Genomic DNA, 11,223 nt, shown 5'->3' with positions numbered 1-11,223 from the left:
TCTGCGATTGGGATGGATCGAGCGAGTTGGAGTCCTGGACGAGGCCTGTGTGAGTGTGTTGGGCTGGGCCCTGGCTGTTAGTTGGGCAAAGCCCCGGTCCCAATTCAAAAACATGCCTAGGTAATAACTAAAAAAAGCCACGCCCCGGGCTTGGGCCCTGGGGGCCTGGGGCCCAGATCCGCCCCTGGGTATACGCCAAGTTCGTTTGCCGAGTGTCACACTCAGCGTAACTGCTGTCGAGGTGAAATTGACCTTCACCAAGTGGTTTGCACACTCGGCTTAGAAGTTTTTTTTTCCTATAGTGAGACTCAGGTGTTGGTATTAAATAACAAAAGACATTACATCACAACTTCTACACGTATGACCCTCTTTTTTTATAGGTCAGAATCTTCATTTCACCGATGATCGAATATAAATTGGAATTTTTTGTCAGTTGTATGATGATTCATTGAGGATATAAATATAATTTTGTTGCATGCTTATTCTGTCTGTCGATGTTTCTGAAGCTAACATAGAGCGAAGTAGAACCACTAGATTACCGGTAGAGCCGAACCAACGTGATAGAGCTATCGCAAACGGCCCCTAACGGAAAACCAACTATGTCAGCATAATTCACGAGCGGATTTGAAGCGACAACAAACCAAGACATAAGCTACTCAATTTTCCAGACGAATATTATTCCGACCCATTTGAGAAACCTCTCTTGCAGTGGGTTCGTCACTTGACTGCAAAGCCCCTTGATCACCGACCCCACTACCTATACGAAATGTATACCCGGCAACAATGGGCTTTCCTATTTTGTATTAGTGAGATACTCTAATTGCAGTGACATGGTTAAAGTAAAGAATGTTGCTATGTAAAATTGACTTAGTTGTACATAATATTAATATGTCATCTTATATTGGTAAATGTAACAATTCACCAGAAATAATTTTCCCTCAAATGTTTCTCCACTAGTTTATGCTTGATTCCTGGCTCAACCTTCCACTCTATTTGAAATTCTGATTATACATAAAATTATTCATTTATTTCTGCGGCCAGAAATATGCACACACAGTACATATAGCCGGCAGAGTCAGTGTTCAAAGTCCTAACCACCGCGCTTATGAATTTCTTGTGGACAGACACGGTACGAGGGGATACGAGAGGCCGAGCCAACCACCCCTCGTCTCTGATCTCTCGCCGCCGCCGTCGCCGCCGGCTCCACGGCAGCGGCGGCGGGGCCCTTCCCTGCCGTCAAAGGCGGAGGGTGTGGTGGGCGTGTGTTAGGCATGTGGTGGTGGCACTCCCGTGGATGATCTGCACTTCGGCGGCGGAATCGGAGGCTGGCAGCATCACCAGTTCATGGGTCGTGCCTTTGTTGGTGTTTGGTCCTCCGGTGGGGTGCTGCTGTAGCCGCTTGGACTTAACGCCCTTCGATCCATGAGGGTCTTCCTCGAGATATGAAGATCGGCCTGGAGAAGATGCGATGGCTGCTCCATACCAATGGCCAATGTTGGTTTGGCTTTGTGGCAGCTCGAGTTGTGCGCTCTGCGCTCTCCAATTCTCCAGGAGGCTGCACTGTTGGATGCCATTCTTCCCTGGTGGTTGCCTCCTGATCTGGCCGCCGCCGTCGCCGTGGTGCGTTGCTGGCCCTGCCGATCTAGCAAGTTCGCTGGTGATTGCCGGCCTCCCGATGTGGCAGTCTGCTGGTGGTTGCCAGCCTTCTGATCTAGATTATTTCCATGGCTTGGTGCGTCCCTATCTGGTTGCTAGCCGGTGATTCCGGTCTTCCGTTCTGGTTCGTCTCCATGGCTTGGAATACGATCAAGACAAGCATGCGGGGATTGTCCATGGATGCTTACGCACACAGACGGCCGCTTGAGGTGCACGTGCGTGTAGATGACGGCCAACGACTAGTTGCAGCCCATGGTCCTGGCTACTTGCCTCGCTGATTGCGGTCGCCATTGAAATATCTTTGTGTGAGTTTCATCTCTGCAGATCAGGTGGTTGACTTCGGTGGCGAGATGCAAACTATGGATGGAGTCTTGATGCAGAGGGGTGGTTGTGCAGCGATGATAGCTGCTGGGATTGTGAAAAGGTGGTGGCGACAACACCTGAATGACTTCGATGGCGGTGCTACTTGAGCACCCGGTCTCGAACTCCGGGGTGAAAGCCTAGGTCTGACCCAATTTTGGTATACCTAGCAATGGCGATTTTTTACATCGTTACCTTGTTGAAGGCATTATTCGGAATGCTCGGACTGATTCTTCAGGGTGAAAGCCTAGATTCTAGCTTTGGGTGGCTGGATCCGGTGACGGTGACATTTGAGTGTCGCTCCCTTCTCGAAGGCGTTGCTGTTGAAGAATCTCGTCGTCCGCGTGGTGTCAAGAGATGGTCGGTGCAGATATATATGGTCATTGTTATAGTTTGCTGATCGTTGATCTGATCGCTTTGGGGCTTTTTTTATATATTTTTTCTCGCCTACGTATAGCTTTGGTCTTATATGACTTAGCTATTTACCGGCGTGTTTTTGTGTGCGTGTGTTGGTGTTGGCTGTGTGCATCCTACCTATGCAGAGACCGGATGTGTGTTCATTGTGTTTGTATTCTCTTGATGCTTCATTTTGAGTTAATAAAGTCCACCCTTTATCGAAAAAAAGACACGGTATGAGGGAAGTTGACATAAATGAACTCTGCACCGCACTATTAATTTGTTAGTGCTCTTTTAAGCACGAAAGTCAAGTACTTCGACCTATGAACAAGCTTAAGTAGTCAATGAACAAGCCCCACAAAAGTATAGAGTAGGTAACAGACCAGCGGTTGGCATGCCATTTGACTCTGAATATTGTATGAGAATAATATAAACGAACTTGCACGAATCAACTATTCCGCAAAAGCCTTCTGTTTATCAATTTCAGAAGCAACGTGCATGTCTACATTCTGTGTCACAAGTTTGATCAACATTTGAGGGATCGTCGGATCGCCAACTCTGAAGTGCCAACGGCTTAGCCAGCTGATCTGCATACCTAATGGCATGATTAGGCTGGCACCATGATGCTTACGTACAGTGAACAAGGCCTTTTCCTGTTGCACTAACCATTACATACTATTTGGCTGTCATTGCCTGCATATTTTTGTTTAGACTGAAGTCTATGGGGGGCTAATAACAGAGTGGGATTCCACTTACCTAGCCCTCAATGTTGCGCTAGGATCCGACATCCGCGGACTGGCTGCACACGACAGAGATGCAACAACCAACTAGTTGGCGATTCTCATATTTTTTATCACCTAGTCATTAATTTTGCAAGCGTAATGCTGGTCTCACTGGTCTTAATTTTGTGACAACACTTTGTTGAGGATACAAGATCCTAGTGGCATAATCTACCAGTAACCAAACATATCTTCACCAAAGAATTTGCTTGAAACAGAACTGACATGCCAACCTAATTTTTTTCCCATAAAAGTTGTTCTTCCACTTTACAAATTTAATCTTGGTTAACTCCTTGGAAACTAGCTAGCCCAGATATCTAACAAGCCTAACAATCCAGAGCAATGAAGTGAAAATAAGACAGTTATTTCGCTCATAATGTTCTGTTAGAAAAAAATGTATTGTGATGGCAGGCGCCATGCTGGCTCAGACAGCCATATTAGGAAATTTCAAAAACTGACACCTCATCTGTTGCAACCACACGTGTATCAAAGACGAGGAGGATGTTGCCCCTATTCCATAATTTGCCTCGTTTTCCACCGAAAACTTTGTGCACGCACATAGAATGTCCGAATATACACGCGGGATTTTTGTTCGGAATTTTTCAATTTTTCAAAATGTGTATTTGGATAATGGGTGCATATGCACCTAGGAGCCATTGCCAATTTCCGATAGTAAACTGCATATCTTGTAGAAGTTTCAAGTAAACCAAATATAGATCAATGCATGATGAATTAATTATTTTGTTTCGCAGATTTGTACCAGACTTCTGAATAGAAACTTATGGGATAATTAACTAATAATAGGTACATAACTTTTCATGGTATATCTAAAATGGATATCTTTTGTGACCGTAATGTTAGTTTATACGATTATGCAGGTAAAAAAAAGTTATGTAAACTGGGAACGATAATAATTAAAACTTGATTCTCTTCGCATAATTGAATATAATACATGATTTGTACACCTTCCTAAGTTACTAGCTCATTTTTCACTCAAGTGCAAAAGTAACGGTCTTGCACAATCGAACAGATTGTATTTGACAGTGATCCATTCTGGTGTTTTCCTTTGAAGTTCTTACTGAGAAATTATTCATGTAGCACTGAAATCATGTTAGGAGTTGTTAAAACCCAAAGCATGTAAAATGGTGCGCCTGTCATGAATTACTAGCCAGTGACGGCCGTAAAACCTATCGGCGACTGTATTATTTGTTCATGAAAAAAGTATACTTTTCGTCTCTCAACTCTCGGTGAAGTCTAAATTTGGTCCCTCAACTCCGAAACCGGACAACTTGCACCCCCAACTAACGAAACCGGACAAGGTTTGTCCCTGGTCTCGATTTTGACCGGTTTTGGTGCTGACTGACCCCGGTTTTGACCGGTGCCGACTAAAATTCGCGTAATTTTTTCATATCCGTGAACTTTTTAAAATTCACATACTCTTTTCAAATCCACATAGTTTTTCAAGGTCATGCAATTTTTTCAAAAATAAACATACCTTTTTCAAATCTGTGAACTATTTTGAAATTTGTGTACTTTTCCAAATCCATGATTTTTTTAATTTGCGTAATTTTCTCAAATCAGTGTATTTTTTCAACTTCGTGTAATTTTATCAAATCCAAGTATTTTTTTTCAAATCCATCTGTTTTTTAAATTCGCGTACTTGTTTCAAATCCGCATACTTTTTAAAGTTCGCGTTCCTTCCCAATCCATGAACTTTGTTTGAAATTCACATACTTGTTTCAAGTTGATATAAATTTTCAAATCCACACATTTTTTTCTAATTCGCATAAAAGATATTCAAATCTGCATACGTTTTCAATTTCACATAAAATTTTCAAACCCAAAAAAATATACATGAATAGGAATAAGTATGTCAATTTTTAAAAATTACATGAATTTAAAAAAACCACAGGAACTTTAAAGAAGTACGTGGATTTAAATAAAAGTACGTGAATGGAAAAAGTACGCAAATTTGGAAAAGTACACAAATTTTTAAAAAGTTCACGTATTTGAAAAAAATACCCGAATTTGAAAACATTAAACGGACTTGGAAAAGGTATGCGAATTTGAGTCGGCACGGTCAAAACTGGGTTGGGACACACCAAAACCGGTCAAAACCGTGACCAGGGATGAATCTTGGCCGGTTTCAGTAGTTAAGGGCGCAAGTTGTCCGGTTTTGAAGTTGAGGGACCAAATCTAGACTTCGCCAAGAATTAAGGGATGAAAAGTATACTTTTCTCTTTGTTCATCACTAAAAAGTGATGATGGCGTAGTGAAATCTGATGTGGACTTGTCCAAAATTACACATGCATGGAATACCAAGTATCTCCAACCTTTCCGAACGATATTAGGTACAATAAATGCATCCGTCTTTCTGGGTTCAATACTAGCCAGAAAATGAGAAAACGCCCATTTCTGTCTGGTGTTTTCCATATCTAAGTACTTATGCTCAATAGCTTCTGGATTTTGCCCAACATTTTATGATGGAAAATTGTTACACATGGGAGTTTGCAGATTTTTATTGCGCTCATATGGGTCAAGGCAGCGGGAGCGCTGCTATCGGACCACGTTGCATGTCTCTTTTACCTTACATCCATCTCCTTGTGTTGTTGCCTCTCTTCTAGTCCGAGCGTGCTACCCCATCTTTCTTCCCCTTTTCTCATGACACCGTCATTGGATCTGCCACCAAGAATTTTCATTGTAGGAGTATTATTCTCCATCGCCTATCCTATATCACATGTGGTCACGTCACCACCTTTCCTATCATAAACCACTACATTGACACATTCGCATTGGCTGTTGCCTCTAGCTGTCATGTATCTAAGCTGGGCCATTGCTAGAGAAGACACTAGCCATATTAGACAAAATTGACACGCGAGGAAAACCTGAAAGGTCACTAAATTGGTGGCAAAATTGCCAACAAAAAATATCACCATTAGAGCAACGGCAATAAGTTAGTGCGAGCTTAGACTTACCAAAGGCTACGATGCATCAATCCATGCAACGCTGGAGGTTCCTCCTTTTTCCGAACAAAGCTTAGACTTGTCTATATGCTTGATCAAAACATACTTAACATTTGAACTTATAATGTGCAATGCACACGCACGCACATTTTGTTGACGCAAGATGCAAGTCAACTTGTCTAGCCTTGCTTTTTTATCCTCAGTTTTTTTATTAGTGTACCTTGATATATAGTACTCCCTCCATCCGAATTAGTTGATGTATTTACACACGTTCTGTTAGATACATCCGTATCTAAACAAATCTAAGTCAACTAATTTGAGATGGAGGATGTATGTCATAAATAAACCATTAATTATCATGTCCAGTTGACTACAGGAAGACTTACCATCGCCACCCAGGTACAGTGTTACCTCTTCACGGGAAAATGAAAGTCCGAAATGAATAGCATCACAAAATTCACGGCTGCCTTTTTACCTCTCTATATAGATCAAATTTGGGTCTAAATTTTGCACCATTGTGAGAACACATCTTAGATACTAACTCAATTTGAATATTAATTATATGGGCCACCGTGATGGTACCACGGTATCACGTAAAGGGTTGTATCACTAGATCCATTCCCCACTAGGGAATCGTGCAGCATCACACTTTTCCTTTGACTTACAAGTATGTTGTTCTCGTTGGCGCGACAAGAAAAACCAGCAGTCACGTTAGACTTGCATCCAACGTCAGTGATCTAAGAAAACTTATACTCTATTAGTTTATAGAGGGAGTACTTAACATCTGAACTTAGAATGTGCAGTGCATATGCACCCACACGGTTGTTGATGCAAGATGCAAGTCAAACCTGGGTAGCTCGTTTATTTTATCACTAGTTTTCTAATTAGTATACCTTCATATAGTACTCCTATATCTTAATTAAACCATTAATACTCCATGTTCAACTCAGTACCGACACGTATAATTACCATCGCTAGCCAGGTACAGTGTTACCTCTTCATGAGAAAGAAAAAAAATGTAAAATTAATAGTGTCAAACAAAAACACAAGACACATTTACGGCTATTTTTTTTAACTATTTGAGGATTAGATTTTGGTTTGAATTTTTGAGATTGTAGGAACAAATCTTCGGCACTATTATTTGCCATTGTACAATGGTATCACGATATCAGCTAAAGGGTGGTGTCGTAGGGGAGAATATCTGGTGCACGGGTGCTTATGGTGCTATCGGTGCACTGAACCGGCGTTGACATTTTAAATGTTATAAAAAGTATAAAAAATAGCACATTCACAGAACATCAATGTAGGTTGTTACAAAATTTCAAGTCAAAATTCAAAACATAGCAGGGAAAACAAAAATAAAAAATTCAACACTAAATAGTACATAACATAAGTTGGGCTTTACATTTGGCCCGTTACCAAATTGATGTCAAAAATTTCATTTTTGTATGTCAAGAAATGTTTCAAATTTTCATACGAAGTTTTATGAAAACACAGTGATGTTGTGTCAATGTTCTATTTGTTTTCTTCAGATTTTTCAAAATGTTCTATGGCATCCGGTGCACCAGTAGCATCGCAAGTATGGGTGCATCGGATACATTCCCAGTAGCATTGGATATGTATAGGTTGCACTAACACCGGGTCCGGCGCCATGCTGGCGTGCCTCGTCAGCACCCTATGCGTATACAAACATGATTAGCATCGTAGATACACTCCTAAGCCAAGTTTTGTCACTGGTTCAATGTATACCACAAGTTTTAGCACCAAACGGAATTTTCTCGCCAAGTTCAGGCACGAGTAGTGTAATTGACTCAAAAATAAAATCATGCGTCTCTTTTGCCTTACAATTCTGTGGTTCTCGAATTGGAGCAATATGAACAAGTACCGTCCACCTAGACTTGCCTTTATGTTGACCAAAACATACTCTACATCTGAACTTAGAACGTGCAACCCATATGCAACCTCATGCCACATGGTTGTTAATGCACGACGCAAGTCAACCCTGCCTAGCTAGCATTGTTATATCATCCTGAGTCTTCTAATTAGCCTACCTCCATATATCTTCATTAAACCAATAACTCTCCACCTCCCACTACCGACAGCGAGAATAACCATCACCAACCTCCAACCAGGTGTACATGTTACCACCTCTTCATCGACCACTGACGCAATGACACCACCCAGGTACATTCTTTTGCACTAGATCCGGTAATCATTGATTACCACCTGGTATTAAGAGTCAGACAAGCTTAACGCCTGGTATCAAGAGCCAAACCGCCTGGTATTAAGATGTGGGGTTTGAGCAAGGATGCTCAACGGGGGAGACAACACATGCTGATCAGGTCTTATATAACGAGGACGAAAGGAGCAGGAGAAGCACAAACAGAGCTGCACCCAGAGAGAAAGCAGAAGAGCACACATGGCGACAAGAATCAAGATGCTCACGTCTCTCGCCATCTGTGCCGCGCTTGTGCTCGTGCTCCTTCCGTTCACGGCGGCCGATGGCGGCGGTGGCGCCAAGGGCGCGGCGCCATTCGACTACAAGAAGGCGCTCCACAGCAGCCTCCTCTACTTCGAGGCGCAGCGATCGGGCCACCTGCCGCACAACCAGCGCGTCAAGTGGCGCGGCCACTCGGGCCTCGCCGACGGCCTGCAGCAGGGCGTAGACCTCGTGGGCGGGTACTACGACGCCGGCGACAACGTCAAGTTCGGCCTGCCGATGGCGTTCACGGTCACCATGCTGTCGTGGAGCGCCATGGAGTTCGCGGACGACATCGCGGCCGCCGGCGAGTGGCGGCACGTGCTGGAGGCCATCAAGTGGGGCACCGACTACTTCGTCAAGGCGCACACCGAGCCGTACGTGCTCTGGGCGGAGGTCGGTGACGGCGACACCGACCACTACTGCTGGCAGCGGCCCGAGGACATGACCACGTCGCGGCAGGCCTACAAGGTCGACAGCGACAACCCCGGATCCGACCTCGTCGGGGAGACCGCCGCCGCGCTGGCCGCTGCCTCCATGGTGTTCCGCCGCTCCAACCCCCACTACGCACAAGTTCTCCTCCACCACGCCGAGCAGGTGCGTAGGCATATCAAACGCCATTGTTGTCGCTCATAATAGATGAAACATCAACTTTGTTTACTAACGTGTGATGTTACGTGCATATGGCAGTTGTTCGAGTTCGGGGACAAGTACAGGGGAAAGTACGACAGTAGCATCGGCGAGGCGTATAGCTACTACGCGTCGGTGAGCGGGTACGGCGACGAGATGCTTTGGGCGGCGCTGTGGCTGCACCGGGCGACGGGGAAGGCGAGCTACCTGGACTACGCCGTGGACATGGCCGACGAGTTCGGCGGCACCACCTGGGCTATCACGGAGTTCAGCTGGGACGTCAAGTATGCCGGCCTCCAGATCCTCGCCACCAAGGTGAGCATCAGCTGTACATGACTGCTCAACAAATTAACTAGTTATTCTCTAATTAATTTTTATATTGCACGATTGTTTCTTGGGGTGGTATGGCATGCACGATCGAAAATGTTTTCCTCACATATATTTCTTCAGAAAATTAAACTGCATAGATTTACATCGAATATCACTCAGGATAAAATGTGTTTTCTAACGTGTCGTGTCATTTTAGGTGCTGCTGGAAGGGAAGCACCCGGAGCACAAGGCGACGCTGGAGAAGTACAAGGCCAAGGCGGAGCACTACCTCTGCGCCTGCCTCAACAAGAACGGCGACGCCGGCAACGTCAACCGCACGGCCGGCGGCATGCTCTTCGTCCGGCAGTGGAACAACATGCAGTACGTCACCAACGCCGCATTCCTCCTCACCGTCTACTCCCGCTACCTCACTTTCGCCGGCCACGAGCTGCCGGTGCTGCAGTGCCCCGACGGGCCGGCGCACGCCGATGAGCTGCGGGCCCTGGCACGGGAGCAGACCGACTACGTCCTCGGCGCGAACCCTGCCGGCGTGAGCTACTTGGTCGGGTACGGCCAGCGGTTCCCGCGGCGGATGCACCACCGTGGCGCATCCATCGTGTCCCACCGTGGCGACGGCAGGTTCATCGGGTGCATGCAGGGGTACGACAACTGGTTCCTCCGGAGGGGATCAAACCCGAACGTTGTCGTCGGCGCCATCGTCGGCGGGCCGGACCACCTCGACCGGTTCAGGGACAGGCGTGACAACTACATGCAAACGGAGGCATGCACGTACAACACCGCGCCCATGGTTGGCATCTTCGCACACTTGCACGGTGAAACAGCCATCACGGAGAAAAGTTGAACTGGAAAAGTTCTAAGATTAGTGTGCAGTTTCACTGAACTGATCTAGGTTAACTGTTGTAGTGTTCCTTTTTTTTTTGCGGGGTGACTGTTGTAGTGTTCCTATTGGTAGAGAGGTAGAGAATGCAGAGTAGTGGTGCATGTGGTTTGCAAACACGATGGATAGATTGCATGGCTGCATAGGCCGGCATTTTAAGCTGCAAACACATATCTGTATCAACACATTTTGTAGTTCGTGTCTGCGCATGTGCTAGAAAGAGTCGGTTTTGTTTAGAAGAGAACATTCTCTTGGAGCAAAATTCTTCATCCGTGCCTTCTTTTTCTTTGTGCAACGGGCAGGGACATGAAGGTCCGAAAGCTCGCATTTATAGCAAAAAAATAAAATAAAATCACGGGTGCATTTATAGCAAGATTGTAACACTACATAAAGGACCCTAAAAGAAAAAAAATGTCGCAAACATGTCCTTACTTTTTGCACAAAGGACCTCAAAGGTAGCACCAAGAAATCAATCTGGTTCTGCTATTGCATTCATGTTGGAGCAAATCTATCCAAAGTCCAAATTGGCGGAGAGAGGCGGGCAATATATTTCACTCGGAGTGGGAGGGGCTAGGCTCTGAAGTCCATGGTCTATTCAAGTCTAGTGCTCCATCTGGTGGTTTTGTTGTGAAGGATGATTCCAAAGCTGGTGATGCGCCTATGGCTGCTGATGTTTCAGGCTCTAAAGTCGTTCCTGAGTCATAGGTGGGGTCTACTACTGCCGGTCAGGACACCCCTTTTTGGTTGTGTGTT

General features: G+C 45.0%; 1 protein-coding gene across 1 annotated transcript; it reads left to right on the top strand.

Moving 5' to 3' along the window:
• The first annotated feature begins 8,553 nt into the window (after positions 1–8,553).
• On the top strand, positions 8,554–10,703 carry LOC125522696 (endoglucanase 21-like). Its single transcript, XM_048687734.1, has 3 exons — positions 8,554–9,230; positions 9,324–9,578; positions 9,790–10,703. The coding sequence occupies exons 1-3, from the start codon at positions 8,574–8,576 to the stop codon at positions 10,432–10,434; spliced, it is 1,557 nt and encodes a 518-aa protein (XP_048543691.1). The 5' UTR covers positions 8,554–8,573; the 3' UTR covers positions 10,435–10,703.
• The last annotated feature ends 520 nt before the right edge of the window (positions 10,704–11,223 follow it).

This window comes from Triticum urartu, chromosome 7 (assembly GCF_003073215.2).
Source record: "Triticum urartu cultivar G1812 chromosome 7, Tu2.1, whole genome shotgun sequence".
Taxonomy (NCBI): Eukaryota; Viridiplantae; Streptophyta; class Magnoliopsida; order Poales; family Poaceae; genus Triticum; species Triticum urartu.
This window is presented reverse-complemented; position numbering and strand designations above follow the sequence as displayed.